Consider the following 26546-nt stretch of genomic DNA (forward strand, 5'->3'; position numbering starts at 1 on the left):
GTGGGGCTTCCCTGGTGGCGCAGTGGTTGAGAGTCCGCCTGCTGATGCAGGAGACACAGGTTCGTGCCCCGGTCCAGGAAGATCCCACATGCTGCGCAGCGGCTAGGCCCGTGAGCCATGGCCACTGAGCCTGCACGTCTGGAGCCTGTGCTCTGCAACGGGAGAGGCCACAACAGTGAGAGGCCCACATACCACAGAAAATAAATAAATAAATAAATAAAATAAAAAAGGGGACACTGGACTTTCCTGGTGGTCCAGTGGTTAAGAATCCGCCTGCCAACACAGGGGACACAGGTTCAATCCCTGGTCCGGAAGATCCCACATGCAGTGGGGCAACTAAGCCTGTGAGCCACAACTACTGAGCCTGCGAGCCGCAACTACTGAAGCCCGCACACTCTGGTGCCCACGTGCTGCAATTACTGAGCCCGCATGCTGCAACTACTGAAGCCCACATGCCTAGAGCCCATACTCAACAACAAGAGAAGCCATTGCAATGAGAAGCCCACACACTGCAACAAAGGGTAGCCCCCGCTCACCACAACTCGAGAAAGCCCATGCATAGTGACGAAGGCACAGCGCAGCCAAAAATAAATTAATTTTTTAAAAAAGAATATGTTTAAACTTAAATGACTATGAAATGGAAAAACACAAACACGTGGAAAATAAACAGGCTATTAAAAATACAAAGGGTCAATGAAGAAATCAAAAAGGAAATCAGAAAATACCTCGAGACAGAACTTTCCAAAATTTATGGGACACAGCAAAAGCACTCCTAAGTGGGAAATTTATAGCAATACAGGCCTACCTCAAGAAATAAGAAAAATTTCAAATAAACAACCTAATCCACCACCTAAAGGCATTAGAAAAAGAAGAACAAAGCCCAAAGTCAGCAGAAGGAAGGAAATGTTAAAGATCAGAGAGGAAATAAATAAAGTGGAGAGAAAAAAATTTTAAAACCAATAGAAAGGATCAATGAAAATAAGAAGTTTTTTTTAAAGATAAACAAAATTCATAAGTTTTTAGCCAGACTCAAAAGAAAAAAAGAGAGGATCAAATAAACAAAATAAGAAGCAAAAGAGGAGAAATAACAACCAATATCACAGATACAAAAACAATCATGAGAAACTACTACTAACAGTTATATGGCAACAAATTGGACAACCTAGAAGAAATGAATGTATTTCTAGAAACATACAATCTTCCAAGACTGAATCAGGAATAAATAGACAATCTGAACAGATCGATCACTAGTAATGAAATTGAAATAGTAATAAAAAAACAAAACAAAACAAGCTTCCTAGCAAACAAAAGTCCAGGACTAGATGGCTTCAGAGGACTCCCACCAAACATATACAGAGGAGCTAATATCTATCCTTCTCAAACTATTCCAAAAAATTAAAGAAAAGGGAACACTGCCAAAATTTATTCTATGAGGCCATCACTACCCTGATACCAAAACCACTATAAAAAAAAATTACAGGCGAATATCACTGATGAACACAGATGCAAAACTCCTCAACAAAATATGAGCAAACTTAATTCAACAATATATAAAAAGGATCTTACTCCATGATCACTAGGACTTATTCCAGGGATGCGAGGATAGTTCAATATCCACAAATTATGCCATGTGATACACCACATTTAAAAAAGCATAAAAATCACATGATCATCTCAATAGATATAGAAAAAGTATCTGGCAAAACTGAATATCCATTCATGATAAAACAACTCTCATCAAAGTTGGTATAGAGAGAACATATCTCAACATAATAAAGGCCATCTACGACAAATGCACAGCTAACATCATACTCTGTGATGAAAAGCTGAAAGTTTTTCCCCTAAAAACAGGGACATGGATGCTCACTCTTACCACTTCTATTTAACACAGTATTGGAAGTTCTAGCCACAGCCATAAGACAAGAAAAAGAAATAAAAGGCATCCAAACTGGAAAGGAAAATGTAAATGGTCACTATTTGCAGATGATATGAGACTGTATATAGAACACCCTAAAGTCTCCAAAAAAAAACTATTAGAACTAATAAATGAATTCAGTAAACCTGCAGGATAAAAGATTAATATACAGAAATCTGTTGCTTTCCTATACACTAATAATGAACTATCAGAAAGAGAAATCAAGAAAACAATCCCATTTTAAATGGAAAGATATACCATGTTCTTGGATTAAAAGAATCAATATTGTCAAAATGACTATACTACCCAACGCAATCTACAGATTCAATGTAATCCCTATTAAATTACCATTGGCAATTTTCACAGAACTAGAACAAAAAAAATTTTTAATTTGTATGGAAACACAAAAGATCCCAAATAGCCAAAGCAATCCTGAGAAAGAAAAAAGGTACTGAAGGAATCAGTCTCCTTGACTTCAGACTTTACTACAAAGTTACAGTCATCAAAACAGTATGGTACTGGCACAAAAACAGAAATATAGATCAATAGAACAGGACAGAAAATCGAGAAATAAACCCACGTACCTGATGGTCAACTGCTCTACAACAAAGGAGGCAAGAGTACACAATGGAGAAAAGACACTCTTCAATAAGTGGCACTAGGAAAACTGGACAGCTACATGTAAAAGAATGAAATTAGAACATTCTCTAACACCATACACAAAAATAAGCTCAAAATGGATTAAAGACCTAAATGTAAGACGAGATACTATAAAACTCCTAGAGGAAAACATAGGCAGAACATTTTGACGTAAACTGCAGCAATATTTTTTTTGGATCCTTCTCCTAGAGTAATGGAAACAAAAACAAAAATAAACAAATAGGACCTAATTAAACTTAAAAGGAAAGGAAATCATAAACAAAAAGACAACCTATGAACTGGAAGAAAATATTTGCAAACAATGCTACCAACAAGGGATTAATTTCCAAAATATACAGACAGCTCATACAGCTCAATATCATAAAAACAAACAACCCAGTCAAAAAGTGGGCAGAAGATCTAAATAGACATTTCTCCAAAGAAGACATACAGATGGCCAAGAAGTACATGAAAAGCTGCTCAACGTCACTAATTATTAGAGAAATGCAAATCAAAACTACAGTGAGGTATCCTCACCCTGGTCAGAATGGCCATCATCAAAAAGTCTACAAACAGTAAATGCTGGAGAGGGTGTGGAGAAAAGGGAATCCTCCTACACTGTTTGTGGGAATGTAAATTGGTACAACCACTATGGAGATCAGTATGGAGGTTCCTTAAAAAACTAGAAATAGAACTACCATATGACTCAGCAATCCCACTACTAGGCATATACCCAGAGAAAACCATAATTCAAAAAGACACATGCACCCCAATGTTCACTGCAGCACTATTTACAATAGCCAGGTCATGGAAGCAACCTAAATGCCCACTGACAGACGAACGGATAAAGAAGATGTGGTACATATATACAATGGAATATTACTCAGCAATAAAAAAGGATGAAATAATGCCATTTGCAGTGACATGGATGGACCTAGAGATTATCATACTAAGTGAAGTAAGTCAGACAGAGAAAGACAAATATCATATGATGTCACTTATATGTGGAATCTAAAAAAAAATGATGCAAATGAACTTCTTTACAAAACAGAAACAGCCTCAGACTGAAAACAAACTTATAGTTACCAAAGTGAAAGGTTGGGGGAAGGGATAAATTAGGAATTTGGGATTAATATATAAACACTACTATATATAAAACAAATAATCAACAAGTACCTACTGTATAGCACAGGGAACTCTACTCAATATATATATATATATTTTTTTTTTTTTTAAATAAATTTACTTATTTATTTTTTTTGGCTGCGTTGGGTATTTGTTGCTGCGCACAGGCTTTCTCTAGTTGTGGCAAGCAGGGGCTACTCTTCATTGCAGTGCACAGGCTTCTCATTGTGGTGGCTTCTCTTGTTGCAGAGCACAGGCTCTAGGTGCATGGGCTTTAGTAGTCATGGCTCGCAGGTTCTAGAACACAGGCTCAGTATTTGTGGTGCACAGACTTAGTTGCTCTGCAGCATGTGGGTTCTTCCCACACCAGGGCTCAAACCCGTGTCCCCTGCATTGGCAGGAGGATTCTTAACCACTGTGCCACCAGGGGAGTCCTCTACTCAGTATTATGTAATAACCTATATGGGAAAAGAACCTGAAAAAGAATGAATATATGTATATGTATAACTGAATCACTTTGCCACATACCTGAAACTAAAACAATATTGTAAATCAACTATACTCCAATATAAAATAAAAATATTAAATTTAAAAATTGCATCAAGGGCTTCCCTGGGGGCGCAGTGGTTGAGAGTCCGCCTGCTGATGCAGGGGACGCAGGTTCGTGCCCCAGTCTGGGAAGATCCCACATGCCACAGAGTGGCTGGGCCCATGAACCATGGCCACTGAGCCTGCGTGTCCGGAGCCTGTGCTCCGCAACAGGAGAGGCCACAACAGTGAGAGGCCCACGTACCACCAGAAAAAAAAAAAAAAATTGCATCAAAAAGAACAAAATATCTAGGAATAAACTTAACCATGGTGGTGAAAGACCTATACTCTGAAAACTATAAAACACTGACAAAGGAAACTGAAGATGATACAGAAATGGAAAGCAATCCCATGTTCAAGGATTGGAAGAATTAATATTATTAAAATGACCATACTACCCAAAGCTATCTACAAATTTATCAAAATATCCATGACATTTTTCACAGAACTAGAATAATCCTAAAATGTATATGGAACCACATAAGACCCAGAATAGCCAAGCAATCTTGAGAAAGAACAAAGCTGAAGGGATCACCTCCCTATCTTCAAACTACACTACAGAGCTACAGTAATCAAAACAGTATGGTACTGGCAAAAAACAGACAAATATATCAATGGAACAGAATAAATAGCCCGGAAATAAGTCCACACATTTATGGTCAGTTAATCTATGATAAAGGAGGCAAGATTATACAATGGGGAAATGACAGTCTCTTCAATTAGTGGTTCTGGGAAAACTGGATAGCTGCATGTAAATGAATGAAATTAAGATGTTTTCTCATACCACATACAAAAATAACCTCAAAGTGGATTAAAGACTTAAATGTAAGACCAGAAACATTAAAACTCCTAGGAGAAAACATAGGCAGAACACTCTTTGACATAAATCATAGCAATTTTTTTATCTGTCTCCTAAGGCAAAGGAAACAAAGGCAAAAATAAAATAGGACCTAATAAACTTAAAAGTTTTTGCACAGCAAAGGAAACCATTGACAAAACGAAGACAATCTACTGAATGGGAGAAAATACTTGCAAATAATATGACCACAAAGGGGTTAATATCCAAATACATAAACGGCACATACAACTCAATATCAAAAAACAAAACAATCCAATTTAAAAAATGGGCAGAAGGGACTTCCCCATTGATCCAGTGGTTAAGACTCCACACTTTCACTGCAGGAGGCACAGGTTCAATCCATGGTCGGGGAACTAAGATCCCAAATGCCATGCAGAGCAGCCAAAAAATAAAAATATATTTTTTAAATGTTTTAAAAAATGGGCAGAAGACTTATATATAAATTTTTCCAGAGAAGACATATAGATGGCCAACAGGCACATAAAAAGATGCTCAACATCGCTAATCCATCAGAGAAATGCAAATCAAAACCACAATGGTATCACCTCACATCTGTCAGAATGGCTATCATCAAAAAGACAAAAATAACAAATGTGGGTGAGGCTGTAGAGAAAAGGTAACCCTAGTATGCTGTTGGTGGGGATGTAAATTGGTGTAGCCACTATGGAAAACAGTATGAAGGTCCCTCAAAAAACTAAAATTAGAACTACCATACGACCCAGGGATTCCACTCCTGGGTATACATCTGAAGAAAACAAAAACACTAATTCAAAATGATAAATGCACCCCAATGTTCACTGCAACATTATTTACAACAGCCAAGATATGGAAGCAATCTAAGTGTCCATCAACAGATGAATGAATAAAGAACTCAGTCATAAAAAAGAATGAAATTATGCCATTTGCAACAACATGGGTGGATCTGGAGGGTATTATGCTTAGTGAAATAAGTCAGACAGAGAAAGACAAATACTGTATGTTATCACTTATATATGGAATCGGAAAAAAAAAGGAATGAATATAGCAGAAATAGACTCACAAATATAGAGAACAAAATAGTGGTTACCACTGAGAAGAAGGAAAGGGGTAGAGGCAACACATGAGTAAGGGATTAAGAGGTACAAACTACTACAAATAATGTAAATAAGCTGGGACTTCCCTGGTCGTCCAGCAGTTAAGACGCCGCGCTCCCAATGCAGGGGGCCCGAGTTCGATCCCTGGTCAGGGAACTGGATCCCATATGCTGCAACTAAAGATCCCACATGCTGCAATGAAGATCCCACGTGCCACAACTAAGACTCGGCTCAGCCAAATAAATAAATAATTTTTAAATAAAATAAAATAAATAAGTTACAAGGATATATTATACATCACAGGGAATATAACCAATATTTTAAAATAACTTTAAATGGAGTATAACCTATAAAAAGTTTGAATCACTGTGTTGTACACCTGAAACAAATATTGTAAATCAACTATACTTCAATAAAATATAAAATTTTTAATTTTTTAAATAATAATAAATTTTTTTAAAAACTAGGGCAACTCTGTTACTAATATATGCCAGAGAATACAAGCAAATCTTCAAAAGTTTCCTTATCTACTTACTCTTAACCTCCCTGTAATGAAAATCATACCATCAGGTTTCAGTGATGACCATTAAGATTATAATCATCTACTCTCAATAAAAGGGCCACTTTCAAATTTATAAGGAAGTTGACATAGGCTCTAAAGATAAACCTGAAAATATACTTTAGATATAATATTGAGACAAAATAAGATCAAGAACAAAACTCAGATTGAGTCCTGTGTATATTACAGCCATGTTCTAAACTGAGTAAGTAATATTAATATTTTTGGTAATGTAGGGATAGTCTTGCAAACACATACCTGTTACTTCAACTTATTGCTATAACTCTCCATGCAATACTATAATCTTAAAACAAAACATTTTTCATAACCTGCCATCTTCTGCATATTTAAGTACAAATATCATGGGCTCTAATGTGAAATACCTTAATTAATGAAGAAAAATTCAAATAATATACTTCCTACTGAAGAACTATATTCAGATGAAAAACAGAAGATATGTACATACATTCCAGCCTCTCCAATGAGAATACTGTGTGTATTGAATTGCATCCTTAAAATAGAACTCTAGCAAACTAAGAGTTCAAGTCAAAGAAGTAGGGACAATTTGAGCAAGAGAAGAAAGCACAGATATCAGGGGACTATGTTGTTAAAAAATACCAAACTGCCTCACCATCTGTTGTTATATGAAATTTTTTTAACAGAAGACAAAGCGATTCTCAAAAGGTTTAAACTGTACTTGTACTCACACATTTGCTAAAACTCATCCACACTGAAGTCTAACAATTAGCCCATCCACTATTTAACAAATATAAAATCCCTTACTATTTTCTGATGGGGATAACCCTGACCACCTATTTAAACCAGAAAAGAAATTTAACCACGTGAAAAAGAGAAAAGAGCACAGAAAAGGAATGCTTTACAAAGATGCTTAACTTCCCAGACCTTTAGACAATTTTGTCTAAAACAACCTTGATTTACCTTTAAATCAGTGAAGACAAATAGAGATTAAAATAGTTTTTCTAATATTTGTAACTGAAAATTTTTGACTACCTTAACTTAAAGTACAGATTTTTATTAGAAGGAGGTTCAATTTCAGAGAATCTGTTAATCAAGGTATTTGTATGATCTAAGCTGTTTCATTACTGCCTTTGGCTTCAAGTTTAAGTAAAGACCAAAGTCAAAAGGAAAGAAATCAAATTCTTGCCCAGGATACTGGTTTTAAGAAATTGTTAAATAATCTCTCTGTAAAGTAACTGCTTCTTATTTCTCTGAATTATCTCACACTAAAATTTGGGTTATGTGCCATAAATGTTAAGCCTAATACATATTCACTTAATACATGTATATATTCATATACTCACTATGTTACTTCGTTGGGAAAGCCTTCCCAAACCCACCTCATGTAACACTCTCTAGTAATGTCCTGTACTTATTAGCACTTACCACAGTTGAAATAATTTTTTGTATATTTCTCTTATCTTCTTATCTTCCCCCTTAACTGTAATGTCCACATGCATCTTGTTCCCCCTACCCCTGTATTTCTGACACATTGTAGGTAATCTGTAATATTTGAAGAGTAAAATGAGGATAGGAAAGAGAGAAAATGAAGATTCATAGTAAATACAGTTACAGTAACACTCCCTGGGCTCCAAATGGAACTATGAGCACACTCTGAAATTCAGTCTGATCCTGATTAATTCAGTGCCTCCTGGGCTTGAGAGTTTCTAAGAAATAGGTCTGAAAAAAATGGCCCCATGTCTACTTTTTTCAGGGTTTAGAAATCAAAAATGATCAGAATAAGTCTCCTTCCATCATTGCCAGTAGATACTGAATCCTTCAGGGCAACTCCCAAACTGGACTAGTGACAATCCAAACTCCAGGGATCTAGTTAGAATCAAGAAATCAAAGCAACCTGACACATGTAATGAGTCAAAAGACTACACAAAATAAATGATAATAAGTTGAAAACACTGTAAATTCAGCATTCTTATAAAAGGAACCTGCTCAAACCTGATGATACTTGAGCCAGCATTCTTCCCTCTTTTCATACTCTTTTTTCACACATACATTCATTTCAAATAATATTTTGCAATGCTGCTGAAAGCAAAATTGCTTAAAATCTGCATTCATTCACTTCAATTGATTCTCCTCAAGCATATCTGAAGAAGAGAGCCTCATATACAATTTGTAACATCAATTTACAGTACCATTTTGATTCACTAATAAATCAGGCTCATTAACAAATACTTATTAACTACACTCCTAGTTTCCTCAGATGAAACAATCTCACACTAAACATGAAGGAAAAAATACACCCCAAAATCACAACACTCTTAGAGGAGATGAATTAGTAGAAAGAAAGCTAAGATAGTGATAAATCAAAAGACAATTTAAAAGTTTGACCTCAGATCAACAGATATTAAAACAAATCTTTAATAAAATAGCACTGTTATGATAAAATAGTTTAACACCCTTAATCATCAAAGCATCAACTAATATGCATTACTATGTGCCCAGTATAGTCCTTGGGGATGTAAATATATTTCACACTCACTATATTATATAAGTAATGAAAAACTGTACCAATACATTTTTAATTAAATTTTTTTATTGGAGTATAGTTGATTTACAATGTTGTGTTAGTTTCTGCTGTACAGCAAAGTGAATCAGCCACACATAAACATATATCCACTCTCTTCTAGACTCCATTCCTATAAAGGTCATAACAGAGCAATGAATATAGTTCCCTGTGCTATACAGTATGTTATTAGTTATCTTTTATATACAGTAGTGTGTATATGTCAATCCCAACCTCCCAATTTATCCCCCCCCCTTTCCCCTTTGGTAACCATAAGTCTACATCTGTGACTCAGTTTCTGTTTTGTAAATAGGTTCATTTGTACCATTTTTTTTAGATTCTACATACAAGCGATATCATATACTTGTCTTTGTCTGACTTACTTCACTCAGTATGACAATCTCTAGGTCCATCCATGTTGCTGCAAATGGCATTATTCATTCTTTTTTATGGCTGAGTAATATTCCATGGTATATATGTATCACATCTTCTTTATCCATCCCTCTGTCAGTGGACATTTAGGTTGCTTCCACGTTCTGGCTATTGTAAATAGTGCTACAATGAACACTGGGGTGCATGTATCCTTTTGAATTATGGTTTTCTCCAGATATATGCCCAGGAGTGGGACTGCTTGTACTAATACATTTTGTATAAATTTATTTCTTTATTTTTGGCTGCATTGGGTGTTCACTGCTGCGCACAGGCTTCTCTAGTTGTGGCAAGCAGGGGCTACTCTTCATTGCAGTGCACAGGCTTCTCATCGCGGTAGCTTCTCTTGTTGTGGAGCATGGGCTCTGGACACGTGGGCTTCAGTAGTTGTGACACACAGGCTCAGCAGTTGTGGCTCGTGGGCTCTAGAGCACAGGCTCAGTAGTTGTAGCACATGGGCTTAGTTGCTCCATGGCATGTGGGATCTTCCTGCAGCAGGGCTCAAACCCATGTCCCCTGCATTGGCAGGTGGATTCTTAACCACTGTGCCACCGGGGAAGTCCCTACCAATACATTTTGAAAAGACTTTCCAAAACCTTATTTATCTCTTTATTAAGCAGTCACTTCAATTAACTCCCCTTCTCAAATTATCACCTAGCACAGGCCTGGTACATATTCAATAAATACTTAATGAATAAATTATAAATCTATTATTAAAGTCTTACACATTTTTTATCACTAGCAAACCTTATACAGGTAGATCGATGGAACATAAGTTTGTGTTCCAGCCTTCAATCCAGGTTGTCCTGTCATAATCAATAAAAGTAACTACTTACATGTATATTGCTTATGCACAAATTTGAGGCAAGGTTTTTTTTCTCGAAGTCATAACTCATAAAAAGAGGAAGCCATATTACATTCATTTACTCCACAGACATGTTCATTTTTTGACAATATGTTGTCCAATTTATTCCTCAGAAATCAAGAGCTCTCCATCCTAAATAACAAAACTTAGATTCAGGGCTTCCCTGGTGGCGCAGCGGTTGAGAGTCCGCCTGCCGATTCAGGAGACACGGGTTCGTGCCCCAGTCTGGGAAGATCCCATATGCCGCAGAGTGGCTAGGCCCGTGAGCCATGGCCACTGAACCTGCACGTCCAGAGCCTGTGCTCCGCAACAGGAGAGGCCATAACAGTGAGAGGCCTGCATACCGCAAAAAAAAAAAACAAAAAAACTTAGATTCAAAATTATAAAATAAATCATGTAATTATATCTAGATGGAGGTGAATAAGCAAAGGGAAAAATGGTATGAAATGCAATCAAGCAACAGCCATGGCAAAGATTTCACATTTTCTGAGATGGAAAGCCACTGGAGTGTTCTGATTCATATTTTTAAAAGACATGAGATAGATATTTGACCCCCATTTTACAGATGAGAACACTGTGGTTCACATATGTTAAGAGACTTGCTCAAGCTCACAAAGCTAGTAAGTGGCAGGACTGAGATTCAAGCCCACGGTCTTCCCACCTCTTAACAACACCTCCCAAAACTCCCTGCTCAACACTTCTCTGCAACACTCTTTCTTCTCCATCTCTTCATACCTCTCTGACTGCTTCTTTTTTTTTCCTCCACTCCAAAAATGAGCATTCAAGTTGTCTTCTCTTTCTAAACCCTTGCTGACCTAAAGACCTCTCTTCCTTGTTGACTTACCAGGGCTTCAACTTTCATCTCTATCTTATGACATAAAGAATATGTCATAAGAATAGAGATGAAACCTAAATCTCTATCCCCACCTTTTCTGTAGAACAGCAACTCTCCATTTCTCAATGCCTCTTAAGTCATTTTCCACCCAGATATGGTACTAGTAGCTAAAACTCAGTATGCCCCAATACAATCCAGCATATTTCACTGAAGATATTTTTCCAAAGCACTACCTTGCATATTCCAATAAACGAGGCTTAAACTCTTATAGCTTCATTGGATACCTCCCCCAGCTTTACATCTGAGTCACTGAATCCAAGATTTCTATATACCACTGCTAGATTAAGCTTTATGAAATAGCTTCAAGCATACTGCCCCTGTTGGCCACCTTTAGCGATCGCCTACTACAACAAATAACGTCCAAATTCCACCTGCCATTCCCCAAAGCACACCATATCCTATTCTACCTGAATGTCTTTGTTCAAGCCATTCCTCTCCCTTATCCCCCACCTATTTCTACCTTTCCAAATCCTGTTCTCCCTTCAAGGCCACTACAATGCCATCTCTCTCATTAAGTTTCCCCTTATCTCCCCAGCCAAATATGATCTTCCACCTCCATCTCTCAAACCACTTACGGTATTTTATTTATGGTATTTATCTCAATGAATTTTACTACAGGATAATACATGCCTAGTCTCCCCTCCTTCTTACAATATAAGAAGTATGTCCCATTCATTTTTTTTTTATTTTCCACCATACCACATAGCACACAGCTGCTATACACAGCAGCCTGCACATAGCAGACTCAATAAATAACTGGTAAATGAATAGGGGACAAATATTCCAATACTAACCACCAAGGTTCAGATATATATAATATTACTAAACCTAATCATCAAATCGTCTCCCCTCCATTTGTGTATATTTTTCATCAATGTTTATCAGCAAATAATCATAAAAATGTTTTAATGAGTCAAAAGTTCATGAAAAATATAATTTTCTAAATAGTAAATAAGAGATCTGGTTATTCAAAATAATCTGTACCACAGTAAATCAACTAGAGAGTTGGTTACGAAGGCAATCTGATGGAAAAATCTGTCACCACAGGGATGACCAGTGGATTTGGATCCCTAACTTCTCCAGGTGTGCTTCTCTCTCTACCAAAATAAATTATTCTATTGAAGAGGATAAACTTTCCCAGATAGAGGACCACTCCATTTGATTTGAAAAGAATTTTCTAGTGATGAGGCAAAAGGAACTAATGCCGACATTGAAAAATACTTAAGGATTTGTTGAAGGCTTCAAAATTTTTTTAAATCAACCAAATATCCATTTTGATAAGAATCTACTGACTCAGAAACATGAATAGCAATGGATCATAATTATTTAGATCCTATATTCCAAGATTTATTAATTTTTATCCCCGATTTGGGATAACTAAAGAGGCACACAATAGTAAAGAAGATTTGGCCAGCTATACTCAGATATATCTACTACAGAAAAGGGTGAGTTATGAAAGTGTTTAGTATAATATGTCTTCAACTTTCAACTAGAAGTAATGTGCTGGAAGTGTGCTTTGTACCCAACAGAGATCAGCCAAAGAATACCAAGAAGTCACATAGAAAAACAAGTTCAACACACTCACAATCTCTTGTTGAGGAATAGGAAAACTCATCATTTAATTGCTCATTTGAAAGACAAAGACCAAATGACTGTTACACCTCAAAAGGGATAATAACAAATCTTGTAAAAGAATCATCATTTACTTATTGACTAGAAAAATAAAATGAGCCCCTCACCTCCACGCCTAAAGTAGGACTCAGGGAAAAATCAAAGGGGAATTAATCCATCATATTTACAAATTCCATGCTCTCCAAATGTCAAATAATTCAAATATTCTCAGCAGTTTGTACTCCTTAATGACTTTGGTCTCTCTCTTTTTTTAAGTAAAAAACAAAAACAAATGGCCTACTACCAAAAATTTCAAAAAGTCTCATTGCTGGATTCATTTTCTCTACCTGCTAAAACACTGCCTTTAAGAACTCAGTGCGGGCTTCCCTGATGGCGCAGTGGTTGAGAGTCCACCTGCCAATGCAGGGGACACGGGTTCGTGCCCCGGTCTGGGAGGATCCCGCATGCCGCAGAGCGGCTGGGCCCGTGAGCCATGACCACTGAGCCTGCGCATCCGGAGCCTGTGCTCCGCAACGGGAGAGGCCACAACAGTGAGAGGCTCGCGTACCACAAAAAAACAAACTCAGTGCACACTACGTGCCAGAAGCATTTCATATATTATGCCACATTTAATCCTCACCAGGTCCTCCAGAGTTAAAATTTACCGAAACTGAGGCTTAGAGTAGTTAGGTAATTTGTCTGAGGTTACCCAGCTAGTAAGTAGTGAGCTAGAATTCTAACAGGCAATTTGATCCCAGAATCTAGGATCCTACCTCCTAAGTCATACTGAAATACAGAAATCTGAACACCATCTCGTAAGTGGAGTTAAGCTTGAGAAGTTTTGTAGAATTACCACTTTTTCCATAAAATAAAACTGTGTGAGAACATTAAAAAAAAAAAAAAAAAACCTCCATCACTGAAATTTTAGTCAGTGGTTTTCAAGCCTTTCTCAACTAAAGACTGTCCATAAGTTGTTGTTGGTTTTTTTTATTCCTAAGAAATTCAACTCCTGCTTAAGTGTTTATGAACTTACACTCTAACAAGTCTGTTAAGATTATAAAATTCAAGAGGAGTAAATATTAAGTAAACATTTTTATACTCTGAAGAAGGGTGTAAACATCTGAAGGTCGCTGAAGAAGGAGGTTTTTAAATCATTCCTTCCCAAAAGTGTGGAAGGCTCTACTCTGAAGTCAGCTAACGATAAATGCCAGTACCCTAATCTGGAGGTCCTGTGTAAAGACACCAGGAAAAACATAAGAAAGATCTTAGAACCACCTGAGACAACTGAACAAGCTTTCCTTTTAGAAAAGGCACCTAAGAATTTGAACAGCATAGAATCCATCCTCCTAAATGGGCAACTGTGTATTCTAAATTTGCCACAAAGTACCAAGGGCACTATGCTTTCATTAATTTTAGTGGTAGTCAAGGGTTTAAACAGTTTAACAACTGTTTCATGTGAACGTGTGTAGTGATGGGTACCACTTATTGTGAATGCGTGGCAATAACTATATTCAAAATATACCTTCCTGAAATACATTTTTGGTACATACATAAATTATTAGCATACATTATAACACATGTAGGATTCTTTTTTAAAAAAAAAATACATCAAGTAAATTGATGATGATTTTTTACAAATCATGAAAACACAAGGATTCATTGTGAAAAGGAATCATCTACATTTCAACATGGCTTAAGCATTAGAAGGTGAATACCAAGAACAGCTGTAGATACCAAGATGAGAAAAGCATGAGAGCAGATGTACAGAACAAGAGAGTAAACCTGGGGACTTCCCCGGCGGTCCAGTAGCTAAGACCCCATGCTCCCAATGCAGGGGGCCTGGGTTCAATCCCTGGTCAGGAAACTAGATTCCACATGCCGCAACTAAGAGTTCGCGTGCCGCAACTAAAGATACTGCATGCCGCACTAAAAGATCCCGCCTGGGACTTCGCTGGTGGCCCAGTGGTTAAGACTTCACCTTCCAATGCAGGAGGTGCAGGAGGTGCAGGTTCGATCCCTGTCAGGGAGCTAAGATCCCACGTGCCTCGCAGCCAAAACAAAACATTTAAAAAAAAAATGAAGCAATATTGTAACAAATTCAATAAAGACTTTAAAAATGGTCCACATAAAAAAAAAAAATGATCCCATATACCACAATGAAGATCCCGTGTGCCACAACTAAGACCAGGCGCAGCCAGATAAATAAATAAATAAAATTTTTTTAAAAAAATGTTTTAAAAGAGAGTAAACCTGAAAGGAACAAAAGGAATCAGTTTAGTACAACACACATGGTAATATTTCAAATGAAAAGCAGATATACAAGCAGATATATATATAGGCTCCAGAAAACACTCTTGACTAAAATTTTCCCCCAACCCAGCTTCCCTTAAACTTCTCCTTTTCTATCAATGATGGCAACAGCATCAGACTTGAAATCCTGGAAGCATAAACAAGCCCTCACACTGCCCTAATATTCTCCGTCTCTAAGTCCTGTTCGTTCTTCCTATGAAATGCCTCTCCTGTGAAATGCCTCTAAAACTGCCTTTCCATTCTCTCTGGCACTACCTTAGACCTGCCAAATACTATCTCCTCACTCCTGAATTATTCATGAATTCATTCATTCATACCTACATTCATTCAGACACTTACTGAAGCACCTACTGAAGTACCATGCTAGTTCTGAATACAAACCACCATTCTAACTGGAGGTGGAGACACAGATCATAACGAATGCACTATTTTAAGAACAGCAACGCTTGATTAGGGCCCCACTACATGATAGCTGCTATTCCAATACACTATTATCCCATTTAAATCCTGACGACAACCCTAAGAGATGGGTATAATTATCTTCTGCAAAGCAAGGAGACTAAGGCTCAAAGAAGTGAGATAATTTTCCTAAGATCACACTGCTAACGAGTTGCAAAGTGAGATTCCATGAGAACTGATTCTTTCTACCACTTGAGTGAATCTACTGCATCAACTCCTGAACAGTCTTTCCAATCCAGTCTACCCATTTCGACCAGATTCATCATCTGAAAGCACCATTCTGTACTTGTAACCCTTTTGTTCAAAAAAAAATCTCAATGGCACCTTTAGCCTGGCCTTCAGTCTTTGAGTCAAAAAAAACAAAAACAAAAAACCTTTCCTTTCCCTTACTAGCTCTGAATCTTGGAAACTGCTTAATGTCTCTAATCTTCAATTTTCCTACCTATGAAATGGAGATAAGACAGATTTGTGTAAGGATTAAATAAGAGAAAATACGTGAAGGTTTAAGCACATGAGTGTTCAATAAATAAGAGTTGTTATTACTCATACAGCTATACACAAAACTTGTTTCAGCCAATCAATACACGTACTACTTCTTTTACGAAACCACTTAAATTTCTGCCTCAATTCACACTATTCTCCCTCCGCTCCATTAAGAATAAGTATCCTATAAATATCTAATACATGAATCAATGTCTGTACATCCTTATCTTCAAGGCACAAGTCAAATGCTACTTCTTCCAAGGAGCCCTCCCTAGCCGCCCTCAATGAACTTCACACCTAACTTAAGTGCCACTGAGAGAATGGGGAAGAAAAAAATGCCGAATTATTCAAGACCTATTATGAACTAGAAAACATGATACATCTTCAGTGCATTATTTCACTTAATTCTCACAGAGAAAGACAAAGTAACTTGCACAAAGTCAAACAGCTAGTAACTGATGAAGCTGAGATTCAAAATCAGAAGTGGTTGATCCCTTTTAAAAGCCCACTTCTTCCCACACCACCTTGTATCTTGGTACCCTGGTCTGCACATTTAATCAACAACTACCTAACACTGACAAAGAACCAAGTGTTGGTATATGCTCTAAGAGCCCCATCAACCCATACAAATATAACAAACAAAACTGTCATGGAAATAATGCTTATCCATACCACCCGCAGTGGACTCTAATTTCTTCTATTCTCTTCTATTTCACTTAAAATAAAATATTGGTCAGGGCTTCCCTGGTGGTGCAGTGTTTGCGAGTCCGCCTGCCGATGCAGGGGACACGGGTTCGTGCCCCGGTCTGGGAAGATCCCACATGCCGCGGAGCGGCTGGGCCTGTGAGCCATGGCCGCTGAGCCTGCGCGTCCGGAGCCTATGCTCCGCAACGGGAGAGACCACAACAGTGAGAGGCCCACGTACCGCAAAAAAAACAAAAAAAACTGGTCAGTTCCCACTAATTTTACTTTACAACCACTCATGAATAGCGACCCAGCTATCTTTTAATACAGATATAACAAGGCCAAATAAGATCGAGAATTTGTCCTCAAGAAGTATTTAATCTAGCTGGAGACATAATGGTAAAACACAAACTTTTCTTGACCCCCTTGCCCTCAGCCCACCTACTGGACTAGACGGTGGGCTTCTATTGCTCATGTTCCTGTTGCTCCCCCGAATTACCTTATCAGGAAACATAACCAATAAATTATCTAGGCTGTAAATATGAAAAACATCAGGCCCTCAACAGACAGTTGTTGAATGAATGGATGAATGAATAAGTGAGGTACAATAAAAGTGCTATGGATTTTCAGAGGGAGAAATTACATACCATAAACTCTCTCCCCAAATACCTCATAATCCTCTAAGGGAAAGAACAATCTCTTTGTATTACTGAATACATCAAGAGCACAATCATGTTTGTAGATATTCTATTTAAAAAAAAAAAATTGAGGTACGGACTGGCCACAATTCATGTGGAAAAGCAGATAAACATGGATCTTGGCCAAAGAAAATCAAGGAAGACATTTACAGCTCCAATGATAAGTTTATTATCAGCCTTTACTCTACATCCTTACTATTCAAACTGTGGCTCTTGGTCCAGAAGTATTAATATTACCTGGGAGTTTGTTAGAAATTCAGAATCTCAGGCCCCACCCAGACCAACTGAATCAGAACCCCCATTTTAACATTCTCCCCCAGTGGATTCCTAACACACATTAAAGTTTGAAAAGCATAAGTATATATGATACAAATGAAACTGGCTTCTGCAAGCTCAGAGAAAGTTACCATCTTCTCCTCTGTTATCTCTGTAATAAATAATCAGACTTTTCAAGAAGTACTACAGATATGGTCATGACACACCTTCAGAATATTAGGATATAAATCTAAATCGTTACTCAATGAGAAGTAAGAATTGACCAACCACTGAACATTAGATGGAACTTTTAGAAAACATACCAAAAATAAATAGACCTTTGCCTTCTTGGGACACAGGCTCTATTGGGCAAGAAAATAAGAGAATGAACTTCAATAGCCAAAGTGATATTTAATACCAAGGATGAAATTATTGAGAAAAAAAGATGCTGGTGAGAACATTTAAGAACAAACTTCTTTAACAATTCTCCGTGATACAAACACGTATTTCCAAATATTCTCTATTTAAAACTCCAAACTTAGATTGCCCTACAGGTAAAGCTGTGTAATGAAGGACCTACCTGACATTAAGGCAGATCTCCTAAACATTTTTCACTAACTCAAAGACTGGAACCACCCTTTAAAACACCAAGCAAAATCTCAACCAGGAGACCACTTTGTGAACTTGCAAAAACACTTGCAAAACCCTCAAGCTACAATCCTCTCATCCCAAACTGAGACAAGATCTGAGGCCACAGGGACTTGATGTCCAATATGCCCTTAAAAAAAGGTGGGGGGAGGGCACCCAAACAGGGGGAATTAGATGAGGAATGATTGCAGGCCATTTCTCATCGCCTCGCTGACCTACAACACCTTTCCACAAGGCAGGAGGGAGGAAAAATAACGCAGGTCTCTGAACTCACAATTTTAAGGGCCCCAAACTTAATCCTGAAGTTGGGAACCCATCTTCTCCCGAACAGGCATTCAGATGACATCTCAACTTCTAATTCCCCTCCCCCTTCTCCCGCCCCCCTTAGGATCTGGGATATCCGCCCCTCGTGATCTCCCCTCACGCCACCCACCGCCGCCAAAAATACCCTGACCCCTCCCAATGAGAAATAGACACAGGACGAGTGCCCCGGGCCCCTCCGGAGCACGACTGCACGCCCTGGCCCATTCTCCACACTAAACTCGCTCTGGGGGAGAAGCTGATGGGTCTCACCAAGTACAGGGGGGCATAGATCTTCAGGGACTCCTCCAGGGCGCCCCTGGTGATCTGCACGAAGGAGACCCCGCAGGAAGGGTGCCAAGTGTGGCCGATCTCGTAGCAGTTATGAGGGATGGACTTGCTGAGGGCCGCCATGACGAGGAGCCGCGCGCAGGGGCCGGGAGGGGGTGAGCCGAAGCTCGGCAGGGAGGAAGAGGAGCGGGCAGCGAGCGCCCAGCCACCGCGGGCTCTCAGGGCGTGCCGGGGGTAGGTGCGGAAGAGAGGGGAAAGCTCACGCGAGCCGGGTTACTCTGGGCCAAAGTCCTCCGAGGTTGAGCGCTTGGCGCACCGCAGCTCGAGGGGGCGGGGCGCGCATCAGGGAGGCGGGGAGAGGCGGAGCGTGCGCGCTCCATCAAGCGGCCTCGGCCCGGGCGCGCGCTCGCCTCTCGGAGCCCGGCTCAGCGCGGGGAACAGAAGGTGGGAGAGCGCAGGTTGGGGACGCGCCCGCCACCCGCTCCTTTAGGTCCGCGCCGACGCGAGCGTGCCGAGAAAGATGTGCAAAGATAGGTGACTTGCGTAACATTGGACTCCAGTCTCTGTCCTCTAAAAGCCCAACCAAGTAGAACTGAGAGCAGTGGAAGAAAGGGATTAAATGTCTTTGTTGGGAGCTGGTGGAGGAAGACGATTGCCAGAGGAGAGCCTGGACAACCATCCTCCTCAGAACTGCCTGCTCTGCTACCCTAGGGTGCCAGGTAATAAATAGCTAAGGCTGCCTGCTGGTTGGGATGGCACTGCTCCCAATTTCTGGGCTTTCTAAGCTCTGCGGTGCCTGAGAAGGCTTGAAAAATCTGTTAGCTGTGTTCTTGCACTTCCTGTATGGGGAAAGGAGAGTAGTAGGTCGTCCTCTCCAAACCCTGGGCCACTGAGCAGTCCTGTCTACAGCATACACCACAGGTGCTCATCAGCCAAATATGTAAACCAGCAAGGACTCACATGCCCCAGGCTCAGAAAGCCAGACTCTGACAGGAGGTGTTTGCAGCAAAGTAAAGGTTTATTGCAGGGCGCCAAGCAAGGGGGTGGGAGACAAGCCTCAGATCCACTCCCACTTGGTCTTTGAGTTAGGGGTTTCTTAAAAAGGAAAAACAAATAGGCTAGGATTAATCATTATCTCGTGACATTTCTTAATCATAGTTTCAGGAGTCAGAGGATGTCTCCAATTCTCAGGCCAGGTGGTCCATGGCTTCGGGGTCTGTGAGCTCATCTTGCCCTGGAGAAAGAACCTAAGTTTGTAAACTAATAATGATGATATCTATAATAGCAGTTTTAGTACATTAATGATGTTACCACAACAGCAGTTTTAGTCATCTGACTAGTTGATTAGTGCTCAGTTACCACAGGATTGAGATCAGGGGGGAAAAGAAAGGAAATTAAATTTTAGATAGATTAATCATAAACTCAGTAGGGGAACTCAGTTTTAGGGGGACTTGGCTTCAACTAGTACACATAGTAGAGGCAGCAGTGGTCTTAGAACTCATACTTGGCTAGAGAGCTTGGCCAACAATTGGCATGATAAGGAACCTGTGCGGCCTATGAGTCTTATAACCCCACTAAATATCAGTTTCCTCACCTATAAATATCTTTCCAATTTCCTTGGAATTACAAATTCTAAAGATTCTTAAAGCAAGAACTTGCCATTAGACTGTTTAATATTACTTTTATGTACAACCTTTAGAGGAATCCCATTCATTCATTCTACAAATATTTACTGAGCACATATTATTTTCAGGCACTGTTCTAAGCTCTGTAGATTCAGATGTGAACAAGAGAGACAAGGTTTCCACCCACCTCTCCTCTCCTTCTCCTCCTCCTAGGGCCACAGAGCTGGAGCCAGAGCTGCCAATGCAGCCCCAGGCACTATGGCTTCTAGAGTTACAGTGAATGATGAAGTCATCAAAGTTTTTAAGGATAGGAAAATAAGGAAATCTTCTTCACAAAAGAAGATTAAAAAGGAAAGAAAGAAAGGAAGGAGGGTAGAAAGAAGGTCTCTTCTGTTTAAATGATGAGAAAGGACAAATAATTGTAGAGGAAGCAAAGCAGATCTTGGCAAATGACACTGGTGATACCATAGAGGATCCCTACATATCTTGTGTGAAGTTGCTACCTCTGAATGATTGCCAGTTTGCTCTGTGTGATGCCACATACAAAACAAGAGTCTAAGAAAGAAGACCTAGTATTTTTTTTTCATTTTGCTGTACGCGAGCCTCTCACTGTTGTGGCCTCTCCCGTTGCGGAGCACAGGCTCCAGACGCGCAGGCTCAGCGGCCATGGCTCACGGGCCCAGCCGCTCCGCGGCATGTGGGATCTTCCCGGACCGGGGCACGAACCCGCATCCCCTGCATCGGCAGGTGGACTCTCAACCACTGCGCCACCAGGAAAGCCCGAAGACCTAGTATTGATATTTATATTCTGGGCTTCTAAGAGTGCACCTTTAAAAAGCCAGATGATTTATGCTAGCTCCAAATATGCCATTAAAAAGAAATTTACATATATTAAACACAAGTGGCATGTAAATGGCATGGATGAGATTAAGGAGCATTCCTCACCTGAAGAGAAATTGGGAGACAATGTAGTAGTCTCACTTGATGGAAAACCCTTACTTATAAAATGACAGTCAAATGCCATCTGGGTGTTAGGAGCTTCCACTTCTGCAGCTCAGTCAATTGGAATAGTGTTGGATTTTGTTCTGGTTTTTCCCCTTCCCCAATGGGCCCTTTCTAAACAATGAATGAAGGAAATATCATTCATTTAAGCAGCCTATCAGTGATTGCCATTAGACTGTTTAATACTATTACTTTTATGTACAACCCAAGGAATGCTTTCCCATCATATTTGAGACAAAACAACTAGTTATATGAAAACTTAGAAAACTAAACAAGACAATATGAGATAGGTGTAATAAAAATATAACATGGTATAAAGTAAATAAGCTAATAAAAGAGGAGTACTCAGATTGAAAGCCCAGAAGAACAGTGGTAAAAAGATAAAAGTTTATCTGTCTGGGGACTTCCCTGGTGGCGCAGTGGTTGAGAATCTGTCAATTCAGGGGACACGGGTTCGAGCCCTGGTCCATGAAGATCCCACATGCCGTGGAGCAACTAAGCCTGTGTGCCACAACTACTGAGCCTAAGCTCTAGAGCCCACGAGCCACAACTACTGAGACCACATGCCACAACTACTGAAGCCCATGCACCTAGAGCCTGTGCTCTGCAACAAGAGAAGCCACTGCAATGGGAAGCCCGTGCATCTCAACGAAGAGCAGCCCCTTCTCGCCAAAACTAGAGAAAAGCCCGCACACAATAACAAAGACCAAACACAGCCAAAAATAAATAAATAATAAATAAATAAATGTATTTAAAAAATAGTTTGTCTCCCTCTCTCTCTGATAAATATAGACAGTCTTAGTCTAAGATGGTGGCTCCATACCCATCAGGGATCCCTGACTTCTTCTGACAGTTTGCTCTGCAGACTATTACCTGTGATTTCCATCCTAACTTATAAGTTGTCTGCTTCACCTTGAGCCGTGACATGCACGTGCTAGCCAGGAAGACCAGCCAAAGAAGAAGAGAGGACATACTTCCTCTCTTTAAGAAAACCTCCCAGGAAACCTATGCAAGCCACTTCTCCTTAAAACTCATTGCCCAAATCTTAGTCACATGGGCACACTTAGTTGCAAGAGAGGCTGGGAAATGTAATCTCTTTTTATTGGTTGAACAAATGCCCAGATAATATTTCAGGTTTTATTACCAAGCAAAATGAAAACATACTGGGGGCAACCAGAAGTATCTGCCGTAGTCCTATGCCTCTGGCTGCCCAAACATCTGGGTACGTCCTTTTTCCCCAGATAAACATACCCTCTCCTTCTCAAGGGGAAGAACCTAAATTTTCCATCCATTTACCCCATGTTGTTCAACATCCGGGATCTTCCACAGGATCAAATACAGCTCTCATGTTCAAGTTATCTCCCTCTTTAACATACCCAATATACAATGGTAGGATAGGAACAAGGTAATCACAATTTTTAAAAAAAACAATCTCAGGCTTCCCTGGTGGCGCAGTGGTTGAGAATCCGCCTGCCGATGCAGGGGACACAGGTTCGTGCCTCGGTCTGGGAAGATCCCACATGCCGCGGAGCGGCTGGGCCCGTGAGCCATGGCCGCTGAGCCTGCGCGTCCGGAGCCTGTGCTCCGCAGCAGGAGAGGCCACAACAGTGAGAGGCCCGCATACCGAAAAAAAAAAATCTCCAATTCAAAATATGAGAGGATCAGAAACACAGCATAAACGTCCACAGAAATTACAGGAATAGTAATGCGTGCATAATGATAAGCAAAATGTTTACCATGTGGCACAGCAAATATATATATACCAAGAAATAAGGAAAAAATTAAATTAAAATTAAAAGCATGCAAGTTCTTTTAATTAACTGTTAAAAGGAGACTTGAAACTTAAAGATATTTGAGAAGAACACAGTTATTGTTGCCACAGGTGCCAAAAATGACAGTGCTAAAGAGTTGGATGGTGAAGGGGCAATTTCAGGCAAACTCTCAGATTCAAACAAATGGAAAGGGTACTTTCTATCTTGACTGGTGCTGCTATAGAGACTCCAGAACAGGGAGGCATTAATAAATTCTCAAGGAGGATGATGTGTGCTTTAGGATTAAAACAAAACAAAAATGCAAAAGGAGCAGTTTGCAATAAATCAGTAGTTTACATTTGTAAATTCCTTTATATGGTATTATAAGATATATAAGGCTGTTATTCAGAAGAAAGTTTTCTCATAATGTTGCCAATAATTTTAAGGGTAAAGTTACACATTGTACCTACATGGGCCATTTATTCCTTTTTTTTAAATAATTTTTTTTATTTTTGTTGATTTTTGGCTGTGTTGGGTCTTTGTTGCTGTGCACGTGCTTTCTCTAGTTGCAGCAAGCGGGGGCTACTCTTCGTTGCGGTGCGCAGTCTTCTCATTGTGATGGCTTCTCTTGTTGCAGAGCATGGGCTCTAGGAATGCAGGCTTCAGTAGCTGCAGCACAAGGGCTCAGTAGTTGTGGCTTGCAGGCTCTAGAGCTCAGGCTCAGTAGTTGTGGCACACAGGCTTAGTTGTTCGTGGCGTGTGGGATCTTCCCAGACCAGGGCTCGAACCCATGTCCCCTGCACTGGCAAGCAGATTCCCAACCACTGCGCCACCAGGGAAGCCCATTTATTCTTTTAGGTTGTATATGACAAGTAGCTTGACTGGATACTCTCTTGGGCCTTCATTGTTGCTTCTTTTCCATTTAAAAAAAAAAAGGCTTTAGGGTTCATCAACAAGGTGAACCAGACTTTCTTCAAAGAAGATACACAGTGAATGAAGGAAACTAATATGGCAATCTGTGGCTGAATTCAAGGGCTTTGAATACATGCCAAGCTGAAAATTGTTGCTCTTGCAAGATTCTGGCTTTCAAGATGTCTTTGAAAAAGAATGGAAGAGCTCTTTAGAGCTCATGCAGAGGATTTAACCACACTAAATTGTTCAGCTTTACATGTAGTCATTGTAGAAATGTATATCAAGAATAGTGTAATGACAAAGCATGGCTCAAACTAAGTATGATAACTGTGGTACCTCCTAATTCTAGCAACATTCAGATACACTTTCTCTTTGTTGATACTAGGCAAGCTTTCCAAAATAGCTACATATGATTCTGACTTTCTACCAATTTTGGTTGCAAAACCTCACATTTTGCTTCACATCGTTTTATTTAAAATATTATATTCAGTTTTTAAGATGCAAATATAAATTTTTGCCCATATAAATGTTGAAAGCTGCTATATTGAGAGATACTTAGGCTCTTTCAGTCCAAGCAGGTATTGCTTCTGCCAATACAGTTTTTTAAAAAACTTTGGCGAATTCTCATATATCAAACTCTAACCACTCCATTTTTTAAAAGCCAAGCTCACTTTCTTTGAGAGTGTCAATCTTTTTGAGACAGACACTTTCCATCTTGAGCTGAGAGTCAGGAAGCTATTGGAAAATGGCCTTAAAATATTTAGAAGCCTTCTTATCAAGCTGAGAAGATCTAGAAAGAACATTCTTAACTCTTTCTACAGTCTTAAAAAAGTCTTACAGCTGCACCCTTGCTTTAACCTTTGCCTTAAAGCAATTCCTAACCTTTTACCATCCGGACAGGCTAGGAATAAACAACAGCTTGATTTTTTAACCCCAAGAGCCTAGGTTCTTTATATTTCCTCTAAATTCTGCCTAAAAAATGAGTAGTTCTTTCATCTCATCTCTCTCTGTGTCTTATCACACCTAGTTTTAACAAAAAAATTAGTTGGTACTTTCAACATTCTGCCTGGAAATTTCCTTAACCAAAAGTATCAATTTTGTTGGAGATAAGTTCTATATTCCACAGTTTAACAGGCAACAGTGTTGCCAAACTTTCCTCCACTACACAACAGGTACATAACAGGGATCCCTTTTTCTCTAGGCTCTGATACCTATTTCCTCACTGTCCTTCAGGCCTTCAGGAATTCCACAAAAGGCTCTCAAATCACCTTATGAAATATTCAGATACACTCCATAGAATTCCCAGTGTCTGTATCAATTTGATGATGTTATCAGTACTTGGAGAGGAGGGTTAGGACACCATTCTCCCCACCTCAAACTTCTACCACTCCCATCACAGAATTTGAAAGTAAACGATTTATGATTGTTCTTTGAGAGGAAAAATACATAAACTACATATAATAGATAGGAGTAGATATATAAAAAGGAAGGCTTCAGAGGCCAGACCAATCTATCTAAAAAATTAGAATGCAACAGTATGCCTAAAAAGTCAAGTTAATAGGATTATGAGAAGAACAAAAAAGGAGAGCCACTGAGGCAACTCAGGTACATGACAAGGGGAGTGGAAACTGCAGTCCAGGGACCTCTGGTATTCCCCAGGGACCCACTGACAAAATATCTTTACTATGAAATGGATTCACAAGGTCTGTTGGAAGGATAGCATTAAATATTTGATGCATCTAATTAATGCTCTTTTTCTGAGAACACATGCAACAGACAAATTTTTATTATGGTTTGACTTTCCATGCAGGTCTGTCTTGAAAAAACGGGCTTGATCATGGTAACACGGAAATCCTAGTTTGAATGAGAGCGCTTTTTCTCCCCTCCCTTTCATTAAATGAATTGGCATCTTAATTTTTACATTCATTTATAAACTTGTTTTGGGTCACTTAGTCTGTGAAACGCAGAGCCTCCACTGGTGGGCTGACAAAACCAGGTTTCTGACCTTGACAGTTTGTGGGTGATGAATAC

General features: G+C 39.4%; 1 protein-coding gene and 1 pseudogene across 4 annotated transcripts in view; one reads left to right on the forward strand and one right to left on the reverse strand.

The window, feature by feature from the left end:
- Positions 1-19627, reverse strand: part of TMEM135 (transmembrane protein 135) — a 261388-nt gene extending 241761 nt beyond the window's left edge. The window contains exon 1 of one of the 4 annotated variants that reach the window (XM_067038309.1): positions 19489-19627. In XM_067038309.1, coding sequence (XP_066894410.1) covers positions 19489-19605 — 117 coding nt within the window. In that variant the 5' untranslated portion in view covers positions 19606-19627. Of the gene's footprint in view, positions 1-9680; positions 10163-18908; positions 18973-19207 lie in introns of those variants that run through there. The other 3 variants (XM_059068511.2, XM_067038311.1, XM_067038310.1) reach the window with 3 other exon arrangements.
- Positions 19628-21108: 1481 nt separating this feature from the next.
- Positions 21109-21860, forward strand: LOC131759433 (cofilin-2 pseudogene; annotated as a pseudogene).
- The last annotated feature ends 4686 nt before the right edge of the window (positions 21861-26546 follow it).

Source organism: Kogia breviceps, chromosome 7, assembly GCF_026419965.1.
Source record: "Kogia breviceps isolate mKogBre1 chromosome 7, mKogBre1 haplotype 1, whole genome shotgun sequence".
Lineage (NCBI taxonomy): Eukaryota > Metazoa > Chordata > Mammalia > Artiodactyla > Physeteridae > Kogia > Kogia breviceps.